Below are 24017 nucleotides of genomic sequence, written 5' to 3'. Positions count from 1 at the left end.
ATCACCGCTAAAGCCCCTACATAGTTTAAAAACAAAGGGACACCCGTACAAATAAGAGAACTAGAATGCAAAGACGAGCTTGTAAAGGTTTGCTACAGGAATGCCATTCCCTAGATTAGGATCAGGTACTTTGAACTACTATGGAAAACTACAGCTCTTAGGTAAAGCATATCAACATTATGTAATACATAACAAAGAGCTATCAAGAAAGTAAAGAATTACCAGAGGCCAAGTGAAATCTGGGAGCTAGAAATGTAGGCAAAGCTTAGCTAATTTTCATACCCTGAGGACTGCTGGACAAACCAGAGGTCCTCTGCTGAGTCTGAGTATGTATGGCTTACGTGATGATAAGGGAGAATGGACCAAGATCTTCAGTTAAACCAAGATGAACAAACTAACAAAAGATCGGATGCACCAATGAGAATTCCCCAGAGGCTAAAAGGAGTATATCAGTATATTACCTTTATCTTCAGCTGGAGATACAAAGGTAGACATTGTTGTCTACCTTAGATTTGGGTTCAAGGGAGAGGGAAAAATTAGAATCTCCTGATAGAAGGTCCCACATAGGGATTTATGTGTCTAAAAAACCGTCAGCCTAGTTGAAATGCTTCCAGGTAGCTTCAAATACCCAGGAGAGGCAAATACTAAGCCTTTCTGGAAGGAAGTGCCTGCAAGCTAGCCACTTCAGGCAGAATGTCCCAAGAGGATGGTAAAAACATAAAAATAAGAAACAACAAAGTTGCTGGGTGGTGGTGGGGCACGCCTTTAATCCCAGCACTTGGGAGGCAGAGGCAGACGGATCTCTGTGAGTTCGAGGCCAGCCTGGTCTACAGAGCTAGTTCCAGGAGAACCAGAACTATACAGGGAAACCCTGCCTTGAAAAACCAAAATAGATTGATAGATATATAGACAGACAGACAGACAGACAGACAGACAGACAGACAGGCAGGCAGGCAGGCAGGCAGGCAGGCAGGCAGGCAGACCACAAAGTGCATAGAAAATAAGAGCAAGCAAGATATTGGAAGGGTGAGCAAACAGAGGCAGCCCTGCAAAGAATTGAGACTGGGTTTAGGAAGCAGGGTATGCAACTAGGTACAATATATGTAAAGAAATCAGAAGCGGGAAATATGAGAAAGGAACATGTAGTGATGAGAAACAGCTGGATGGATTCCCTAAGAAGAGAACAATTAGCTAACCCCCCCCCCCCAATACAAAATTGAATGGACTGCAAGAAGGGGCAAAGAGATCATGTGAAAGATATTAAAAAGAAGTAAAGTCCATGGTGGTAGACAGGAAGAAGTTCTCATCTATATATCTGGATTCCTAAGGGTGTAAGAAAATGGGAAGAAGGCAATATCTGAAAAACTGCTGGCCGAGAATTTCCCAGAATTTGTGAAAGGTTTTTCTTCTCAGATTAGAAATCCCCAGGAATGTCAGAGTAAAAGCAGACCTCACAATCAGATAAGACTAAAGACAAAGGGAAAAATCTTAAAAGCTGTCAAAGAAAAACTACATATTACTTTCAAAAGCACTTACCACCTTCTCAAGAGGAAGAGAAGACAATGAACATGTCAGCATGCTGATACAGGCTAAGCATCAGGATAGGATTTTACCCAGGGTGCTCCACTTTCCTTCCGATTGCCGTGATAAAACACTCTAATCAAAAGCAATCAGGGGAGGAAAGGGTTTATTTCAGTTTCCAATCTATCATTGAAGGGAGTCAGTTGGGAACTCAAGCAGGAACTTGAAGCAGAAACCATGGCATGACTCTCAGGTTTATGCTTAGCTACCCTCTGCGAGGCAGCATTTAGCAGGCGGAGGCAGGTGGATCTCTGCTGAGTTTGAGGCCAGCCTGGTCTACAAAGTTCCAGGACAGCCATGACTGCAAAGAGAAACCCTGTCTTGAAAAACTAAAAAACAAAACAAAACAAACAAAAAAGACCAAACATATTTAAGTAACAGCCTTTGAGAAAAACCTGATTACTGTCAACAAAAGAAGACATAATAACTTTAAGAATAAAAACCAGGGCGGTGTGGCAGGGATTAGCTCAGTTCATAGGGTTCTTGCTTAGCATGCATGCATGAAGCCCTAGGTTTCCTCCCCAGCACCATGTGAAACAAGCATGGTGGCTCATACCTGTATCCAGAGGTGAGATGATTAGAAGTTTAAGTTCATCTTTAGCTACAAAGCAAGTTTGAGGCCAGGGGCACTACATTAAGACCCTGTCTCAAAAACAGAAACAAAAAGCAATCAAACAAACAAACAAAAAACATAGGGTACAGAAATGGTGGTCAGGCACAAACACTGTAATAATATATTGAGAAGGTGATAAGGGGAAATAATGAATATCCTTACACTAATAAATGATAGTGTAATAACTATCTAATAACTAATAACAGATCAAATTGTAGAAGTCCTGGGACTTGTGGTTTTTAAATCCTGATTCATGAAGAAAGTTAAAAACTTGATTTGTTAGGGTTGGAGAGATGACTCAGTGGTTAAGAGCACTGGCTGCTCTTCCAGAGGACTCAGGTTCAATTCCCAGCACCCACTTGGCAGCTCATAACTGTCTATAACTGCAGTTCCAGGGGATCTGACATCTTCACACCAATGCACATCAAATAAAAAACGAAACAAAAAACTTGATTTGTCTAATCACATGAAATGAAGCGAACCAGTACTTATAGAGTTCCCATACGCAATGTTTCTGCCCAGGTATATTTGCTGAGAAGCTCAAACCTTAATGGCAAAAAAGAAACTTCCATCTTGCAGTAATTATTCCATAGAGTAGAGAGGTCCACTCACAAACTTGTTTTATGAGGTTAGAATTTCCTTATATTAACCTGACAATCCAAATCCAATGTAAACTGGATTAGATGAGAATTACAGGCTAATTTTAATTGTGAGCATGGATTTAAGACTCCCAAACTTTATTTCAGAGGTTCTTGTGACTTACTGAAGGGACCATTATATCGCTACTACACTGGACTCACTTCTCTCATACAAGGTTGGCTGACTATAGTGTTTTTCAACCTCTTTTAGTTGTTTTCCTAAGAAGTTTTGCCATTTTTTCCCTCTATAGTCTCTCCTTTCCTTTCTCCCATCCATTCTCTCTCAAATTGTATTTATCTTTTATGTGTTTGATTGTTTTGCCTGCATGTATATTTGGGTACCTCCTGTGTGCCTAGTGCCCACAGAGGCCAGCAAGGGCATCAGATCCCCTGCGACTGGAGTTACAGTTGTGAACTGATGTAACTGATGTAACTGATGGGGAATATAACCTGGATCCTCAGGGACAGTAACCAGTGCTCTCAACCACTGAGATATCTCTCCAGCCCTTCTCTCTGTCTCAATTTTAGAAAAGATCAATTTAAGTTGATTTATCTGTGGATGTATGTTCATATGTGTGTGGAGGTTTCCATACCGGCCAGAAGAGGGTGGCAGGTCCCTTGGAACTGGAGTTGTGGATGTGTTTGAACCACTTGATGTTGGTGCTGTGAACTGAACTGCAGTCCTCTGGTAGAGTACTAAGCACCCTTAACTACTGGGCCATCTCCCCGGCCCTTCTGTCTCTTTTCTAAAGATTAAGTTGATTTATCTGTGCGTGTATATTCCAGGACAGCCAGGGCTATATAAGGAAACCCAGTCTCAATCCTCCCCTCCAAATAAAAATAAAAATAAAACCCTAAGCCACACCAGAAACCCCGATTCGGCTATCCTTGGTGGCGCTTGCCTATACAGCCAGCTGGTATTTGTTATCCCATTGGTCTGAAGATGAAAACATCCAGTAATGCAGCCACATGCCTCTTACTTTCATATACAAGAGACCCACTTGCATATGTCCCCCTGGCTATTGGTTACCTGCACATAGAAAAACATAAAGGGGACCCAGGCGAGGTAACTCTATTGATAGAGTACTTGCCTAGCATGTACAAAGCCTGCATTTGCAGTCAGTCCCCAGCACCACCTAAAGAAAGCTTAGAGTGGTGGTCCACACCACTTGTAATCCCTATACTCAGATCAAAAGGAGTTCTAAGTCAGTCACCAGCCACCTCAGACACCCTGCTGCCTGGCAAAGTAACAGTCATGAGGTAGCAACGGAAATAATTTCATGGTTGGGGTTACAGCAACATGAGGAACTGTATTGAAAGGGTCACAGGGTTAGGAACGTTGAGAACCACTGCTATAGAGTGTTAGCTCTAAATGGAACATATCTGTCATATCTCTCTATCCCTAAGACTCAGGGCTCTTGGAGGAAGAAGGGGTGGAAAGATTGTAAGAGCCAGAGGTGGTGGATAACTTCAAGAAAGACGTGTTCTGGGCACAACGGGGCAGATACACGTATGAACTCACAGAGACTGAGACAGTGAGCACAACTCAAGACTGGCAAAAGCCTGGCATGAAGGGGAAGAGGTGGGCACGAAAGCCCGCCACCAGCAGTGGAGCTATTGTCATTTGATGGCTGCTTGGAGAAGGACAGTCAGTTTTCTTTAGTGGTGTGAACCCTGGTGGGTTGACCACATTCCCAATATTGTACCCAACTGTTTTGTTTTGGGTTTGTTTGTTTGTTTGTTTGTTTGGTTTTCTTAAGAGAGGAGGAAGAGAAAACTCAGAATTGGGTAGGTAGGGAGGTAAGGGTGGAAAGGGTGGGTCTGGGAAGGGGTGGGAGAAGGAGGGTGAATATGACCCAATTCATTGCCTGAAATTCTCAAAGAATTCATAAAAATACTATTTTTTAGAAGTTCAGTGACATCCTTAGTCACATAAGGAATTTGAGGCCCACATATAAGAGACCATGTCTCAATGAAAAGATTAAAACCAGGAGAAAGAAAAAAAAAGAAAGAATTAAAAATGTTCACCGAAGCACTCTGTTAGCTGCCAAAGTAGAGAGGACCCAAATATCCATCAGTAGCATGATAAATGACCTCTTATATAATACTATAATCATGACAGAACGCACAGCATAGAAACAAGAGAGACTGAAGCTACAGGGAAGAACATATACTACGTCAAAGTCACCAAATCCTAACTAGAATATTGTTCCATTTTTCGCAAAGTTCAGAACCAGACTAAATTAAATCACATCCTCCTGACAAATGTGTAGGTCGTAAAGCTGTCAAAAAAAAAAAAAAAAAGGTACAAAGGCAAGTAATGCAATTATTACCACAAGGCTTGGGGGGTGAAGGGGGTGGGAAGCAGCTGAGGGGCTGTGATAGAGGAGGTTGCAATTAGTAGAGAACAGGCCTGCAGGATGATGGCAATACTCCATTTATTAACAGGGAGATGGCTTGTATTGTTGTTCTCCACACTTTAATGTGTTTTTTAAAACAGCCATTTGTTTTACTCAATTGTAAATAAATCTTATTAAACACACATATCAGAAATGCTGACTTCAATACCGATCTTTACCTGTATGAGTGAAAATGCCCATATTTCCTTTGAAAGATAAATTAAGACTGGGGGGGAGGGGTTAAGTTAGCCCTTGGAGCTCACACACTGTTCTCGTTTGGCCCCATACCCTCTGCTCATTTACCAGCTTCAGAATCTGGGATGATCTATTTCACACAGGCTTGGCTGGATGTCCTTAGGCCACAGGCTTCACTGAAATGAGAGAAGGCCCCATGCTGGGCTGGATGGCTCTTCTCCCAGGGCCAGACCTTTGATGCCCGAGCCAGCTAGAAGTGGGCTGCCATGACGATGCTTCTCAGACACATCCAACCGGCAAAGAATAAAGTAAGAGAAGGACCAAACTCTGCCCCTGCTCTGCCCCAAGTTTGAGAACAAGGGCTGCAAATCCAGATGCTTCATTCCCAGGCTGGCCCAGTCTGGCAGCCTGGGGGAAATGGATTAATCTGTTACTCCACTTTCTCACCTGTAAAATGGAGCCAAAGATACCTCACTAGGGTATCGGGTCAATGACAAACCATTGTGTGCAAAGGAAGTACCTAAAACAGATTAAACAGTGGTAGCTGTCACATTCTTATGTGACGCTATATCCTTATGCTCCAATCAACTTGACATCTCCGTCAGCTCTCTCTCTCTAACTTCATGTATCCTAAACTAAATTACTGTTATCCCTTTCAAACAACTCCTTCATCTTTTCAGCTACTCGGGATAAAACTCACATCATCCAGCCAGATGGTGGTGGTGCTTGCCTTTAATCCCAGCACTGGGGGGGGCAGAGGCAGGTGGATCTCTGTGAGTTCCAGGCCAGCCTGGTCTACAAAGCTACATAGAGAAACCCTGTCTCAAAAAAAAAAAAAAAATAAGAACAACAACAAAAAAAAGGTCATTCCTGGCTACCAGCACTAATAGCCTCGACTCAGCCACCACACTCTTGTCTGGATCAATTTGGGGATCACTTTGTTGACCTCTCTAGAATGTCCAACCACACCCTTTTCAACTGCCACACTACAGCAAGCCACTGAGGCTTTGATTTCATTAGCATATATTAATTACACATCATAATGGGTTTCATTTTAACATTTCAAACATATACATAATGTATTTAGATCATATTCACCCTCCCTCCTCTCTCTTGCTCCTCTCCCACACAGGCTAATTCTCTTCGTTTCAACTAGTCCCTCATCTGTTCTGCTTTTATGACCCTCCCCGGCCCGTGTATATATATGTGTGTGGATCAATGTGTTTCATTAGCTGTGGGTGAGGGCTTGTTTGCAGGAACATGGACACCTTACTAATGGCTACACCACTGGAAAAAAATTGCTTTCTCCCTTCCCCATCTCCCCCTCCCTCCATAACAGGGTATTGAGGAATCCAGGGTTTCACAGATCTTATACTGGTAATCATAGCTACTGAAGCCTCGGCATTTTAATAGCTACTTTTGGAATTGTGCCTCTTTGGATAACTTCTATTGCACCCATAATAAAAGTCAAAATCTTCACCCATTCTATCTGGAGAGATACCATGCCCAGCCTAGACACTGGGGTGTGGGGGTGGAGAGGTGCCTTGGTCCTGCCTCAATGATATGATGGGACAGACTTAGTAGACTTCCTAGGGGAGGCCTTACCCTCTCTGTGGAGCAGATGGGAGGAGGGGGGAGTGGAAGGAGTGGGAGGGAAGGAGGAAGGGGGAACTGGGATTGGAATGTAAAAAATAAATCAATTAAAAAAAAATCAAAATCCTCATCACCCTGTCCATGGACAGACCTACATGCCGGAAGCTTTGTGAGTCCCCTGCCTCATGGCTGTCTCTTCTCTCATCCATTCTGCTCCTGTCAGAGCTCAGCTACCCTTCCAGGCTGTTGCTATTGCTAGATCGGTCTCCTGCTGTTTCCTAGTGCTCAATCCTTCACTTTCCTCATATTTTCTACTCAAAAAGTAACTGGTTGGCCTTATAAAACCGCCCAGCCTCTCTAGCACATGCCCTTCTTTTGCCTCAGTTCCCCTCTTTCCAACATGACTTGACACACTTTCTAGCTACGCCTCTGTCCTGGTTTTGGTGTGGCTCCTTAGCAGAATGTGTGCTTCTTGGGGCAGGAACACCAGCTGTACCTTGAATAATGCCTTACAGAGGAAAAGCAACGCTGGTTAAATATTAATACATTTATAAGTTGTCAGCTGATACACTTAATACACTTGATACACTTTTCCTCCTTTGGGGTGCTGGGTGGATTAAAAGGTTAAATATTTGCATATGTTTTGATACCGTGTCCTTTCTTTATTCCTTACATCTAATTACGAGGGCTACAGGTAATTCTTTTCAATGCTGGATACAAAGTAGATATGAATGCATTCGTCATTTGTGACTTTCCTGCTACTTCAGAGTGGCACTATGAAGCAAATGTCCCCAGCCCTGGTTCAGGGGAGCTCTTGTTCATTGCTAGAATGCCCCATTAGTAACAGATTACCCAACTGTTGGGTAACTACAACTGAGGGAGAGCAGGGTCAGCTGTGTCCAGCTGTCTCATGACAGTATTCCCAACATCCAAAGATTTTTTTGCGTGAATGCACCAGTTAATTGGTACACGTTCGGGTAGTTTGTTATGTTTTGCATTCCACAGATGGTAAGAAAGGCCACAAATTCTGCTGTAAGAGCTAGCATATTCTGTGGAAGAGAATATTGGAATTTAAATGTTTAGAGATACAGGAAAATTCATCTTTAAAATCCTTTCCCTTTTCCCATGGCATGACAGTATCTTTCAGTACAATAAATAGACATATCAGAGGCTAATTTTAAGTATACTCCCTTTTAAAGGCAGGCTCCAGGAAAATATATGTTCGTGTATATCTGTGAATATATATATATATATATATATACATATATATACATATATATATATGTAATCATGTTATATTGTTATGTGCATGTTAAGTATGTGTGTACATGTGTTACTATATATGTATACAGACACATATATATCTATGTGTATAGAGTATTGTGTGGGTATATATATGCATATATATATATATATGGATACATATGCATACATATATATTGAGTATATGATGATGAAAATTATGGACCAATTATAATAGTTAATCAGGGCACGATGACAATAGGTTGGCATAATTTCCTTGCCTATTTTGTTGAAGAAGCAAAAAAAAGAAAAAAAAAAAGAGAAGGAAGAATAATAGGAGATAAGGAGGAAGGGGGAGGAAGATAACAAATGACAACTATGATGATGATGGCGATGACAATAGTGATAACAATGATGACAATGATAACTGACTTCACCAAGGAAGCCATCTCTGAGGTCTGCCTAAGGGCACACCCATTGGCTCCATCACTGGGGTCATTCAGGTGGTCCACAGTAGGTTTCATACACACCTCTCCTGTCTTCATTCACTACTCAGATAGATACTAAGTTAGCACCTAGTTCACATATCACATTCTAGGATAAAGATGAAGTTTTTTGTTCTTTTGGGTGCTTGCCATGTCTTGGGGTATATACTGCCCTTTTCCAAAGCACCGCTCCCCCAACAAGACAGGGTTTCTTTGTGTAGCGAGAAATAAAGAAGAAAAGAGAGGTGGATGAGACATAATACTAAGAGACATATTAGACATATTAACTAGTTTATTATAGGCCCGGCAGAGTAGGGAGTCTAAGAGAGAAGAGGAACAGGGTAAATGGCAATAGAGAGAGAGAGAAGAGAAGCAGAAGCAGACAGAGAGAGGAGAAGAGTAGAGAGCGAAGAAGAAGCAGAGAGAGAGAGCGCGAAGCAGGGAAGTTGGAACTTTTAAAGGGAAGACTGCTCATGTGCACTGAGGTTCCATGCATGCCCAGAGTCCTCACACAGGCTGTAAATGCGTGGTGGGTGATGTGGTGCTATCACGTCCCTGTGCGTGCCCTGACTGTTGTCAGGGGGTGGGGTCTGTCTCTTAAAGAGGTAGAGCCCATCAGCATTAAAGCCTGAACCTTTCAGCCTTGACTCTCCTGGAACTAGCTCTATAGACCAGCCTGGAATCCACCTTGCCTCTGCCTCTTGACAGCTGGGATTAAAGGCATGAGCCATCATCGCCCATCTCAGTACCACTCTCTTTAGTATCTTTGCTTAAAGCTATATCAAAGCTATTTATTAGGCTGGGGGTATATCGCTTTTGGTAGGACACTTGCCTAACATGTACAAAGCTCCAGGTTCAATCCCCAGGGCCACATGAATCAAGCACACACCTGTACTTCTAGCACTGGGGAAGTAGAGGCAGGACTACAAGACCTGTCACAAAACAAAGCAAAAGCCCTGTTTCTTAATAACTGTAACTTTACTTCATCAAGAAAGTACATAAAAAGAAAGTAAAGGACTACAATTCATCTGGTAAATGTCCAGGGAAAAGCTAGCCGGAGGGTGGGGTGTGGAGTGCTCTCAGCCTCCCTAAGGAGGTCACACATATGTAGAATTTTGAGTCAAGAACTGGAGGAAGAGCCTCTAGGGAGGGGAAGTGGTGTTAGCAGCAGGGAATGTATCTGCCAACAGCAAGGGTGGCTCAGTGGTGAGGGGGGCAAACCCCACTCTGCTGAAATTTATTCCTGGGTATGTCCTCTGGAAAGGGCATCAATTACATCTAGAAGCAAAGAACAATTCAAGGTACTAAGAAAGTAAGACTGCCTCCTTTGAGGGGGGAAATGCATATGCATGTCTACACAGTCACCCCCGCCCACCGCCCACCCCAGTAGCCAGAATGAACCACTGGGCTAGTCTTCAAGATGAAATCTGTCTTGCTTCTTTCTTACATGGCTGACATCATTTCTGGTCCTCCCCCCCCCCCAAACAAATGGCTCTTTCTCTGGCCCCAAATAATTAGCTTCCCCAGACACAATGGGAAGGACTCAGCCCAAGCTTCTAGGGAGGATGGATGAAGGATAAAGGGATATTAGTGTTCTGCTTGAGCTGTGGGACAAATGTTCCGGAAGTGAATGGGTTTTGAGAAATGTTTTTAATTATGCATATCCTGCAGTATCTGCATAATGGGTTCAATTCAGCCCCGGTTCCAGCAAAAGAATTGTCATGGTCTCGGAGGAAGGTCAGCATACAGGATGATGAGGGAACCGGAACTCTCTGCTGATAACAGTGCCTTCACATCCTTTTTCTAAAATTTCAAGGGTGAACTTTGTTCTTTTAAACACAGTCAGCACATGCATGCACTTTGCACATGGGTGAAATTGATTTTGGTTTGGAAAGAGTCTTTATGAAGATTGCAGGGTGTCGGTTAAGTTGACTGCTATACTCTTTGCATGGAATTTTAAAGCCAAACAAAGCCTGTAAGTCAGTCAGACTTGCAGCTACAAAAAAGTTGGGAACACCGAGCTAATGGACTCAACATGAACAAAATGACAGCTGGGTTTTGCTTTATCCTCAAAATCTTTCTCTTTAAAGAAACAATGGGAAGACTTGATTTTATTTTGAAAGGAATTTTTAGAAGTTTCTTTGCTTATTTGTTGTATTCCTTGGTTCTACTCATAACTTACCAGAGTGTCTGAGCAGCAAGCTTAGGGCTCAGCAAACACATTTCCTGCTAAACTCTTAAAATTGTACTTTATTTGACTTCATGTGTATATGTCTGTATGTATATAGTACTCCACAAGTATGCCAAGTGCCTATGTCAGAAGTGGAAGTTAGACATTCTGGAACTGGAGCTACAGATGGTTGTGAGCTGCCATATGGTTGCTGGGAATTGAACCTGGGTTCTCTGGAAGAAAAGCCAATGCTCTTAACTGCTGAGCCATCTCACCAGCCCCATATAAAGCTGTAGCACAGCATATACACAAACTGAGATGTAAATAGCATTCTGTGACATCTAAAGTTCCGACAACCAACATTTACTAAAATGGTCCAACGGTCTCATTAAGTCATAGATGTATCCTATATCTGGCTTCCATCAGAGTTCTGGGGTTTTCATGGGGTAAAGTCAAGGGGAATATCTTATTGGTCCCTCTTCCTTCTAGTATCCTTAGATCTCACATCCAAAGAGTTGAATGCCAGCTCTCTTTCTTTCTTCTAAGCACGGTAATAAAAGGGCTGTTTTCATTTGTATATGTTTATTGTGGTGTTGGGGATGGAGCCTAGGGCCATGCTCATTCTAGGCAAGCTCCATCATGTTTTTCTAGAGGAAATAATGTGTCTCTTTTTCCTAGACCAGCCACAATGGGATTTCATTAACTTCAACTCCTGCCCTAGTTAAAACGCCAAGACAAGGTCGTGCCATTTGATGGATTTAAGCATTTCTGGAACTATTTCCATATCAGGTGCTTCTCCTAGCTCTCCAGTCACCCTTGGGAGGCTTCAGCACACAATAAAATAAGTGACCAGGACATCGAGGTGAGCTAACAATTCCCTGGCTTCTCTAAACTCCCCAGGGCAAGGCTCTGGCCATTTCAATGTCATAAAAAATAAAAGATCTGCCATTTAAGGGCAGTCTCTTTGTCCATAACTCCACTGTGCCTACAGCCTCCTTGCATTTTAATTAGGGCAATCAGTACATTCCCTTTCCAGGCTGGAGTCCAACGCCTCTTGGCTTTGCTTTTAGGTGGAGATCTTCTTTTGTTTTTGCCTCTCCTCTGCCAGAAAGACTTCAAAGCATGGAGGAAAGGAAAGGAGTCTCCCAGATAGCATTTCTCCATGGTGTGTCTGCTTCCCTTGCTTTCCCAGCTTCTCTCGGCAAGCCAGGGTCCAGATACTGCGCAGCTGGCTAGAAGAGGCTTCATTTGTCTTGTAGAAACGACTGCTAGGAATGACTATCAGGTGACTTCTTTTCCTCGTCCTCCCACCTCGTTCTCTTAGGCCAAGACCACATTATTCAGTGACCATGGGGAGGTGATGTGGCACAGGCACTAATACAAACATTTTTCTCTTAGCTCGAAGGCATCTTACTCTATAGTAAGGGATTTAATGCCATCAAATAGGACATGGAGAATAAATTAACTGCACATTCCGGATCTGACTGGAAAGAAGGTTAAAACAAAACAATCAAAATTACTTTCCCAGGTCCTTCTCTATGGCTGAACTTCATCACCTGTATGATGAGATATATTTCACATGTCACCAGAAATCCCAATTTATTTCCACGTTTAATATATATACCAAACATCGCCCTTGCCCAATTCCTGTATGTGTTTTGCCTGCATGTATATCTATCTATATCTATCTATACATCACTTGCACGCAGTGTCCATGGAGGTCAGAAGAGGGCATTGGATGCCCCTGGAACTGGAGTTACAAACAGCTGTGAGCAATCCTGTGGGTACTTAGAATTGAACCTGGGTCCTCTGGAAGAGCAGCCAGTGCTTTTGATCACTGAGCCAATAGCACCTCCACTTCATTTATATATTACTTAGTCTGCAAAAAGTTTGTTTTGGGGGCAGTGAGATGGCTCAGTAGGTAAAGGCAGTTGCCATGCAAGCCTCATAACTAGAGTTCAATACCCATAGTCCACAGTAGAACAGAATGCACTCTACACTCCTGAAAGATGTTCCTTAACCTCTACACATGGGCTATGGTACTTGCATGGGAACACACACACACACACACACACACACACACACACACACACACACACACACCACTGCTACTATTCCCACTAATGATGAATAAAATTTGTAAAAATTTTTCTTAGAATCTACAATTGAATTAAGACATTTAGAATCTGAATAATAAGACTTAATAAGTAATTGTAAGTAGATAAGTGAGAAATAGATGATGAAGAAAACATTTTTATATTGTCAGATGACCCTCAGAAGCATAAGATAGATAGACACTGATTTTCTGTAAGCAGACAATCTACCTGTGAACTCTCTAAGTAGTTCACCATTGGTCCAGTGCAAACTGAGTAAGAACTTCCAAGAAGTCCCAGAAGTAACTGATAACTGACAAGGGCGACTGCTTCAAAGCAATTTGAATTTGAATTTGAATTCAAATTCAAAATTCAATTTTAGTTTAATCCTTTGCAAGAGATAATAAGTGTGGCCTGGCTATTGAAGATGAAGCTCTTGAGCAACAACAACAAAAACCAAAAAACCACAAACTTCTCCCCACATCCACTTATTCCTTTACTTCCTCAGAGACAAATCCAAGTTCTCAGCTATCATGAAATGTAAAACACTAACAATGATGACAACAGAAAGACATGATGTAGTTGAAAGACATGCATGGAAACACATGTGGTTTCTTCTCAACAGGAAATGGACAGGAGAACTCACAGGGGCCCAAACTGGCTCTGGGGTCCTACTAGAAGACCCAGGAAACAGCTGAATGGGTTCCTGTTAAATTCTGAGCGCTACATTATGTCTTTGGATGCCCACGCCTTGCAGAGCTGCAGAGAAGAAGTGCTCAAGTGGATAAGTGATGGAGAGTTGTAAAAGCACACACAACCTTGACAAGTGGCTTGTGCTATTACTCAGTCTCCCTGGCCCATTCTGACTCATCCTCAGCTGTATGCAGATGCTTATACTTTAGGAATGTGAAGCTTTGTGGATCAGTTTCCTGTGGTTGCTCTAACAGACTACCACAAAATTAGCAGCTCAAAAAATGGTAGTTTATTTTCACATGGTTATAGAGGCCAGAGGTCAGAAATCAGAAACCCTATGTTTCAGTGACCATGTCAGCAGAGCCACTCACTATCCTTCCAAAGGCTTGACTCTCTTTCTTGCCCATTCTGGCTTCTGGTGGGTATCGTCTTTAAGGCCAGCATCTTCAAGTCCCCTGCTCCATCTTCTCCACTCAGTCTTTTCAGTGTGGGCAAAGTCTTCCTATCCTAAGGATGCATGTGAATGTATGTAGGGCCCTTGCTCTCCCCCTCTTGAAATCTTACGTGAGTTACACTGCAAGGGTCTCTTCTCCAAATAAAATAGCATTTACAGGTTCAAGGGAGTAGAGCCTGCTGCCCTTGGGTGCCATTATTCAGCCTACAAGATCATAAAATTCAGCATCACCAAAAGAATAGAGCAGGCTGCCGTGAGTGCAAGCAGTGTCAAGTGCCTCCAGCATGATGAAGGAATTTGCTGTACAAATATGGGCTGTTTCTGTGTGATGCCTATAGATACATGCATGGTCTTGTTAACATGACACAGGAGCCACAAATTTCCCATTTAAGTTAAAATCTGAGCTATCCACTAACATCCAGAGTGAACAACTGTCTGACCTGTGGAATGCCTATGTTGGCCACACCGAGTGGACTGACGGCCAATTTTTCTTTTCATCTGTCATGAACTCTCCCAGCCATCCTTCTTGTTAAATATAGTCCAAGGGAGGAAGCCCAGGGGGAGCAGGCCCAAGAGGAAGAGGATGGTTTAGTTGATAAGAATGCATCCTGTAGCCTTTTATTTAGCGTGTTCTCTCAAAAGCGGCACACTGGCAGGTTTAGAATCTGCCTCTTGGATTTCTTAACTCTCCCTCCTTAAACCAGTCTCATGCTTTGTAGAGCCTCAGGAGACCAGATACCCCTGTACATAGCTCAGTCTAGTTCTTTCTAGGCTCCTCTTGAGGCATAGTTCCATCTCCATAGGGCTAGAAAATTTTTCAGACATGGGAATGGATGGGATTAAAGAACAGCCAGGCTTGTGGTTCATAGTTACAGTCTCGCTATTTTGGAGGTGGAGGTGGGATGATCAGAAGTTCAAGGCTAGCTAACTGTACTACATAGAGAGTCAAAGGCTAGCCTGGGCAATATGAAACCCTTTGTACATAAATAAATAGTAATAACAATAACCACACTTTTGTACTGATTTGTGGGATTGGCTTTTCTGTTTATGTTGCCATAATATGATACCATGGAGTGGGTAATTTATAAACAATATAAATTTAATCTTCCCAGGTCAGGAGGTTTGGAAGGCCAGGATGAAGACACCAGATTAGGACTGGGTGATGGTCTGTTCTTTACAGACAGCAGCTGGTGTTCTCAAATAGCAGAAAGACAAACATTGTCATGGGGGAGGGGCATGTTCCCTCAAGTCTCTTATAATGGCACTGAATCTCTCCACAAAGGTTCCACCCTCAAGATGACCTAGTCACCTCCCAAAGACCCCATAATACCAACACATTGGTGATTAGATTTCAACATGAATCCTGGAGAGACAAAACATTCAAACCACAGCACCTGTGTTCCATAATTTTCCTCTATGTGGAGCTGAAGAGTCCAGTGTCAGATGTGCAGTGAGAGTCACTCCCTAGCCAGACTGAATCAGTCTGGATCTGTTACATCACAGCTCAATAACCAACAAACCACTGAAAGCCTGATAATTAAAAATGAAAAATTACACCAAATGTTTGGGGTCTTCTTTCAAAATGAAAATACCTGCTATATGACAGAATATTTTTATATTTTCTTTTAAAATTCAACTTAATTTCATTTTACATGTATAGGCGTTTTGCTTTCATTTATGTCTGTTTACCACACACATGCAGTGCCCAAGGAAGCCAGAAAAGACATCAGATCCCCTGGAACTGAGGTTACAGATGTGAGCTGCCAATACAGGTGATGGGATTAAAGAGTGGCAAGAACTCTTAACCCCTGAGCCATTTATCCAGACCCTGTTATATTTTCTTGAAATTATTTTTAATGGTAGGGAAGCATGTTAGAAAAAAGGAATCTCTTTTTAAAGATTGGGTCTTCATTATTTAGTTTTCTGTTGCCGAGAAAAAAAACAAAAACAAACAAACAAAAAAACAACCTATGATCAAGGACAACTCAGGGAAGAAAGCTCATTTTTGCTTCCAATTCCATGGGGTTAGGATCCATAATAGTGTTGATGGCATGTTAGCAAAGCTGGAGCCAGAGTAAATGTAATTCCAATTCCTGATAGATAAAAATATTGGTATTTGTGCAGACAAATCAGTAACCGGGGATGAGAGTTAAAAATTTTAAAATGGCTGGGCAGTGGTGGCGCACTCCTTTAATCCCAGCACTCAGGAGGCAAAGGCAGGTGTATTTCGGCCAGCCTGGTCTACAGAGTGAGGTCCCAGACAGTCATGTTATACAGAGAAACCCTGTCTTCAAAACAAAACAAAAAAGAAAGTAAATGGCCAGGCGTTGGTGGTGCATGCCTTTAATTCCAGCTCTAGGAAGGCAGAGGCAGTCAGATCTCTGTGAGTTCGAGGCCAGCTTAGTCTACAGGGCAAGTTCTAGGATAGCCAGGGCTACACAGAGAAACGGTGTCTCGAAAAACCAAAAAAGAAAAAAAGACCCAGAACACATACACCCTTTTGTGTGCATATTCCAACCAAAACCTTGTCAAAAACTAAAAAAGAGATGGGATCTCTGCTCTCTCCTATATGTTTCCAGGATCTGGAGCTCAAAAATTTGGAACCCTAGACATCTTACAGCCCTCTCATGGGAAAGCCCTTTGAGAGCCTGTACTAAACCAGAACCCTGCTTAACTTCCTACCCAGCTCACCGGTTTCCTTGTGAGGTGGTGAGGTGTTGCTCCAGGGCGTGTCATCTTCAAACTGGACCCAGTTGCTGATGGCTGAGGCCAAGTCAGGTGTGGCCTGCATCGGGCTCCCGGGAGGGGTGGTGGCTTCGGAGATGAGCCCCATCTTTTCAGAGGAGTCATCCTGCTCAGAGTGGGAAAGGTCCTGGCAGCCTCCATCCACGGCAGGGTTCTCCCCAGAAGAGCTCTCAGATGGGTCTGAGGAAGATGACGATCCTGGGAAGTGTTCTTCAGTGACTCCTGAGGAGGGTACCAAACACTACCGTCAGGCCAGGAAGGATGCTCATCAGAGATGTCTCACCAAGGGCATGGGATCATGCAACACTCAAGGGAAGATGAAATGGCCATGCCAATCCATCTCCGTGTTAAAGGGCTGTGTTCCAAATAACTTTTAAAGCCTGTAATCTCATTTGTTCCCAGTCACTATCCCAACAACTGAGAAAAAAACATTTCCCCATTATTGTATTTATTATGTGTGTATGAGTGTATATGGTGTGTGTGTGTGTGTGTGTGTGTGTGTGTGTGTAGGTCAGAGGTTGATGTTAGGCACCTTCCTTGATTGTTCTCTGCTTTTGGGAGTGATGTATTTGATGTATACATGTGAGGGGGTACACTGCCCAGTGCATAGTGTGTGTGTGTGCCTGTGGAGGCTGGAGGTCAATACCAGGATGTTTTTCTCAATTGCTCTCCACCGTACTTCTGAGACAGGGCCCTTCCCTGAACCTGGAGCTCACCTATTCTGCTAGACTGGCAGGTTCCTGAGCCCAAACCTCTACCTGTCTCCACCTCTCCACTCCCAATGCTAGGGCTGCACTCATACACAGCTGGATATTTTATATGGGTCCTGGAGGTTGAATTCAGGTCCTAATGCTTGAACAGCTGGAACTTTATCTGCTAAGCCATCTCTCCAGTCCTTGCTCATTATTTTTAAGCCCAGCTTGAGAGCCACAATTTCAAATGGCCATAAAGGTCAAGCAAGAAACGCTCCTGAGTTGATTGGGGACAAATGAGAACCAGTAGGGGATGGTGGAGTCTATGGATGAATAGCAGAGCTTCCTTCTACACTAAAGAAATTCAAATTTGAATTCAAATTTCAAAATCCGTTCTGGACAAACTACTCTGTAGGCAACTTGTGCAAACCCCACATGAGTCACCAGCAACTGTGACACGGGGGCTCCTTTTCTTTATGTTGTTCTTGAAGCATTTTTAAAAATTTATTTTATTTTATTTTTATTTATCTTTGTGAGGGTGTCAGATCTTGGGGTTATAGACAGTTGTGAGCTGCCATGTGGGTGCTGGGAATTGGGCCTTTGGAAGAGCAGTCAGTGCTCTTAACCACTGAGCCATCTCTTCAGCCGGTCCTTGAAACATTTAATGCCTTTCAAACTTGTTTCTTAAAAACCTTTTATGAATTTTTTTCCAGAGAATATATTTTGATGATATTTGTTTCCCTTCCTATACTCTTTCTAGATCCCCCCCCCAAGGTCCCTACCCACCCAGCTTCATGTTCTTCCTCTTTTTTCCCTCAAAACAAAACAAAAAATGGAAAAAAACAAAAACAAGCAAGCTAAAAATAAAAAAAAAGGAACCCATCAAGACAAACAAAACAAAACAAACAGCACACACACATGCAGTCTGCTTAATATTGGACAACTAACATCTGGACATGGAGCGTGATTATCAATCATGCCTAGGGACACTCCATTGGGAAAACCGATTGTCCCTTTCCCAGCAGGTAGCAGTTGCAAATGACTTCTTGGCTAAGGGTGGGACTTTGTGTCCATGATGACAGAGAAAGAAAACTTGTTTTTTTACAATAAAGCATATACACTGATTATGGTGGCACAAGTCTACACATGTGCTAAAATTCATCAGCTACTTAGCAAACAATGTCCATTTTACTATACGAGACTCTTTGAACAGCTTATGAAACTTGGTAACACGAGCGTTTACCTACAGTTCTATGTCACTGCCCCATTTAGGAAACATTCTCAAACTCAAAGAAATAATATGAAAACCCTTTTTCCTATCATAAGATAATCATCGTGACTTGGATACAATCAAAGCCTTCAGCACTAAGGTAAATAAAAGGTAACACGCGTGTAAACTTAAGTTTTCTAGTTTCCACATTTAAAAGGTAAAAAGAGCCGGGTGGTGTTGGAGCACGCCTTTAATCCCAGCACTTGGGAGGCAAAGGCAGGCAGATCTAGATGAATTTGAGGCCAGCCTGGTCTACAGAGTGGGTTCTAAGACAGCCAGAGCTGATACACAGAGATACTCTGTCTTGATAAGCCAAAAAGACCAAAACAAGCAAAAACGGCTAATGAGATACGTGTGTGTGTGTGTGTGTGTGTGTGTGTGTGTGTGTGTGTGTGTGTGTGTGTGTGTGTCAGTGTTTGAGCTGTGTTTGTGATGAATGTACAGGTATGGGAGCAGGTTCACACATGTGCCCATGCATCTGTGAAGGCCAGAAGAGATCTCTTAGCATCCTTTTCTATCATACTTTGCCTTATTCCCTTGAGACAGGTCTCCCACTGGATCTGGAATTAGGCAAGTGGCCACCCAGTCCTAGCAGTCATATTTAATGCCCTCCACAGGACTGGGGTTAGAGGTGCATGCTGCTTTGTTGGTGTCACATGGGTCCTGGCCATTTGAAATTAGGCCCCCATGCTTGTATAGTGAGTGCTTTTACTGAGTAAGTCATCTTCCCAGCCCCCAAGATACGGGATTTTGACTAGGTCTTTGAAGTTCAGAGAATACACATCTTCATACATGACACTTACAGCATATTTCAATTCAGATTTGCCACATTTTAAGGCTTCACTATCCACAGGGATACCACACTAGGTGGTATGCCTGTTGACTGCCACTTTCCATCTGTGCCAGGAGGGTGGGATGAGGTCAGGAGGTGTAGGGGAAGTATAACAGAACCAACTGGCCTGGTGCTGCAGATATCTCTGGGTCTACCTTGACCTTCATCCCTGAGCACTAATCTCCTAAAGGACAGTAAGGTCACTTCTACCATGATCCAGGATGACAATGCTGAGCTCTTTTTTGTGGACCAGGCACTCCCGTAGGCATTTTACATCTGCTGACTAAATGCTTACAAAAGCTCCTGAGGCAGGGCCCTGTGATCATTCCTCTTGTATAAACAATGCAGTGATGCAGGGAGTAGTTAAACAAATCATTCTGGAGGCTAGGCATGGTGTACTTGACTGTAATTGCAGTACTCAAGAGACGGAGGTAGGAGGATTGCTGTGGATTCATGGCTGGCCTAGTCTACATAGTGAGTTCCAGGACAGCCAAGATTATAGTGTAAAAACCTGTCTTAAAAATAAAACACAGAGGGGATGGAGAGATGGCTCAGAGGTTAAGAGCACTGGCTGCTCTTCCAGAGGTCCTGAGTTCAATTCCCAGCAACCACATGGTAGCTCACAACCATCCATTATGAGATCTGGTGCCCTCTTCTGGTGTGCAGATATACATGGAAGCAGAATGTTGTATACATAATAAATAAAATCTTTTAAAAAAAAAAAAAAGGAAAGAAAAGAAAACACAGAACTAGCCTTGTGTGGTGGCACATACTATCAGTCCCAGCACTGGGGGGAGGGGCAAAAGCAGGTGAATCTCCGAGTGTGAGGTCAGCCTGGTCCACAGATGAGTTCTAGGACAGTCAGGGGCTACACAGAGAAATCTCCTCTCAAAAAAACACTAAATAAAACAAAACAAAACAACAACAAAAAACCCCACAAAACCAAAAAGTTTCAGAAGATATGGGTAAGGGTGCTTGCTCTGCAATCATGAGGATCTAAGTTCAAGTCCTCAGTACCCACGTATAAGCCAGGCCTGGCAGCGTTGGGTAGAGACAAGCAGATTCTGGTCAGCCAGCCTAGCTAAAACACAGGTTTCTGTTTTGTGAGTAGATCCCGTCTCAAGACAGTAAGGCAGAGAATGATGACACCTGATGTCCTGCTCTAGCCTCCAAACAGATGGGTATAGCATGCGCATATGCTAAACACCTGCCATCTCACCCCACACACAAAGCATACCACAAGAGCATACCACTCATCTGTGATGATGACAAGGTTAGAGTTTTTGCAATCTCGCTCAGAACCTGTCTGTCACTTTGAGCAATTACACTTTAAAAATTGAGAAAATCTGAGTTGGAGAGTTGGCTCAGTTCTTAGGAGCACTGGTTGTTCTTCCAATAGGACCTGGGTTCAACTCCCAGCATCCACATGGCAGCCCACAATGGTCTGTAACTCCAATTCCAGGGGTTCTGACACCCTTACACAAACATACATGCCGACAAAACACCAATGTACACAAAATAAATTATTTGATTTTTATTTTTTAGTTGAGAAAATCCAAAGAGCTGGTGGGAGTCACCACCAAAATGGCCAACAGTAAAGCAATATGCAAATAGAAGTTCTGTACCTTGGAAGGAACAAGCCTGTGCCTTTGACGCTCCCAGGGTTTGGGTGTTGCCTCATACTAAGAAGACACCACCTCTGGCTACTGAAAGGATCCATGCAGATCTCTGGTAAGGACCAAATGGCCTTTTCCTTTATTAGAATCCTACGGGTGAATGACAGAAAGAACCACACACAAGTCTTGTCACTTTAAGACATTTTGTCCTTACCCTCTGAAGGGGCCGGGAACAGTGGCTCTTCACTGAAGGAGACCCACTCTGACTGGTGGGTAGCGATGACATGGTCCAAGGTCGTCATGCTAAGAGGATGCTGATCATCTTCACACTGCTGACCTCAAGGAGACCCCAGAAAGATGTCTGGGGCGAGCAGGGCAGCACCGAGAGTGTGAGCCTGGAGTCTGTCACTGAGGTCTTGTGAACCGCAGCACTGAGAACAGAGACCAGACTGGTCCTCCTTGCCTTTGGTTATCTGCCAGGCAGAGATCTGTTTAAATAAGAAAGGGAATTGAAAGTGGTAAACATTTCATCACACGGACATGGAATTCGCAAAAGTCTAGCTTTGAACATCACGATGAGGTTTCGATTCTCTCACCTCATAGCTGTTAGGGGCCACGAGAAGTCCCATAAAGGACCACCAGTCATGTATGCAATAAGCAGGAGCAGTTTATTAATATCCCACTGCTGGCCGCCTCACTTGTTTTTTGTTGTTGTTATTGTTTTGTTTTTTGTTTTCTTACTAAACACTCTATTAACACCAAGATCCCTGGTTAAGGATTTAGATCAGACCACTAACTAACCACTCAAATTTTAGCATTTTTAGACGAGATTGCCTAGTTTCCCCAATTATACTATTTTGGAAACACTGTTATCTGGAATGCAAGGCTACTGGTTCTTGTGAAGCATTAGACTTTTTCAGAATGCTTTCACTGTTTCCACCCAGACGTCGAAAGGAAAGCATGCTCCTTCCCATGAAACCAAAGCACTTGCTTGCCTCATGTAGATAACTTTCTGAGAGTCTGATCTGAATCTCTGGCAGACACCCAGCTGTATTCAGATGGCATCTCCAAGCACGATTAGCCAATCAGGGAAAAACAAAACAAAACAAAACAAAGCAAAAACAATAATGGAGTTATCTTTTGTTCATTTGAAGTAAGAGGCTAGGAATATTTGCTTTACTGATTAAAAAAAAAGCGAATTAAATACATCTTCAATCTTGGCCAATTTGAGTTAGTGTATAAATGTCAAATCTTTACTTGTACCGCAATTATGCTCTGTGGATGTTAGAGATTATTTAATTGGCTTACAATTTTCATGTTATTAATGTCTTTTTACAGCTTGAACCTAGCTCTTGACCTTGTGATGAATGAATAAAATGAGAATTAATGGGCAATTTATGTGCTTTCACAAATGAGCTACTATCTGTCTTGAGCACCATTGTTCTTGCTAAGCAAATACACCATTCCCATGGTTTCTAGAGTGATGTAACCCAGGCTCCACAAGAGCAACAGAAGCTAAACTTTGCTCTAAATATTTTATCTATAGCGAACAATTTATACTGAGAGAAAAATCAGAATAGAAAACATCTGATAGTTTTGCCTTGTTTGGTGAGAAAAAAGATTTGTTTTATAGTGCTTACAGCAATTGCTTCTATAAAATTTATAATTCTAAGAATCCTATTTCTATGCCACCCTTCACTTAAGTAGTCAGTGCACTGGTCTGTTGTTGCTTATTTGTTTTGAGACAGTCTCATCTATCCGAGACCATCCTCCTGCCTCCACCTCCTGAATGCTGAGACTGCATGTGTACAGCAGCACACATGGTTTAAGTGCTACTGAGGGGTCAAACTCAGAATTTCCTGCACTGCAAGCACTCTGCCGACGGAGTTCACAGCCATCACCATCCATTTTAGATGACTAGGCCAGATGGCAATATAGTTCTTTTATAGATTTTTGTTTTGTTTTGTTTTGAAATCTGAATAGAGAGAAATTAGGTGACTTATTCAACACTAAAATGGGCCCTAACATTCCTGAACTTCTTCGTCTAGGTTTTTTTAAGTGGGGAAAAATCCATGGCTTCAGGGCAAACTGACTCTTGTTTTCCATGGTAGCATCCTATATAAAGAAAGATCAAATAGAAGCCACAACAAGCAGATACACTGGAAAAAGCAGGCTGCTGGGTGACAGATCCAATCCCTGAGCCCAGGTCCTCTAAATGCCAAAACACTGTAACCTTTGAGTCACAGCCACAAAAAAAGCACTACAGAGTATATATAGACTGTCATGCAACTAAAGTAGTTTACAAACAGCAACTACAATGGAACTGTATTGACATTTCCTGACCAACTCCCCATATGGAGATCTGCCAGATCACCCAATGCGCACAGAGGATGGAATGTCCAGAAGTCTCTACTCCAAGGCCCTCCCCCGAGATCCTTACCAGCCACAGGACTGGACATGTACAAGCAGCCTGGAGAATGTTGCTGTCCTAAACCAGATCTTACCTCAAGCAACACAGCCCCAAACTCAAAGGACTGGTTCCCACGAGTGGCTGCCTGTGAGCTTTTCTCTAGCCCCGTCAACATCAATGCCAGTGTCACTAAGTGTGGTCATGGCTGTGAGCCAAGATAAGACAGCAAAACTGAAGAGTCAGATTCGTCTTCTCAGAAACAGCAACTGGGTGTAAAGCCACACCCCCACAGTGCC

The 24017-nt window shown here is 42.8% G+C and overlaps 1 protein-coding gene across 2 annotated transcripts in view; it reads right to left on the bottom strand.

Annotated features, from left to right (window-relative positions):
- Nucleotides 1-24017, bottom strand: part of Ston2 (stonin 2) — a 137587-nt gene that overhangs the window by 78364 nt on the left and 35206 nt on the right. The window contains exons 1-3 of one of the 2 annotated variants that reach the window (XM_027418646.2): nucleotides 23816-23948; nucleotides 21526-21799; nucleotides 16848-17123 (exon numbers count right to left, since the gene is read on the bottom strand). In XM_027418646.2, the coding sequence (XP_027274447.1) occupies nucleotides 16848-17123; nucleotides 21526-21613 (364 nt within the window). In that variant the 5' untranslated portion in view covers nucleotides 21614-21799; nucleotides 23816-23948. Of the gene's footprint in view, nucleotides 1-16847; nucleotides 17124-21525; nucleotides 21800-23815; nucleotides 23949-24017 lie in introns of those variants that run through there. The other variant, XM_027418645.2, reaches the window with a different exon arrangement.

Source organism: Cricetulus griseus, chromosome 5 (genome assembly GCF_003668045.3).
Source record: "Cricetulus griseus strain 17A/GY chromosome 5, alternate assembly CriGri-PICRH-1.0, whole genome shotgun sequence".
Classification (NCBI taxonomy): Eukaryota; Metazoa; Chordata; class Mammalia; order Rodentia; family Cricetidae; genus Cricetulus; species Cricetulus griseus.
The sequence above is the reverse complement of the archived record's forward strand: the minus strand, read 5'-3'. Positions and strand labels throughout refer to the sequence as shown.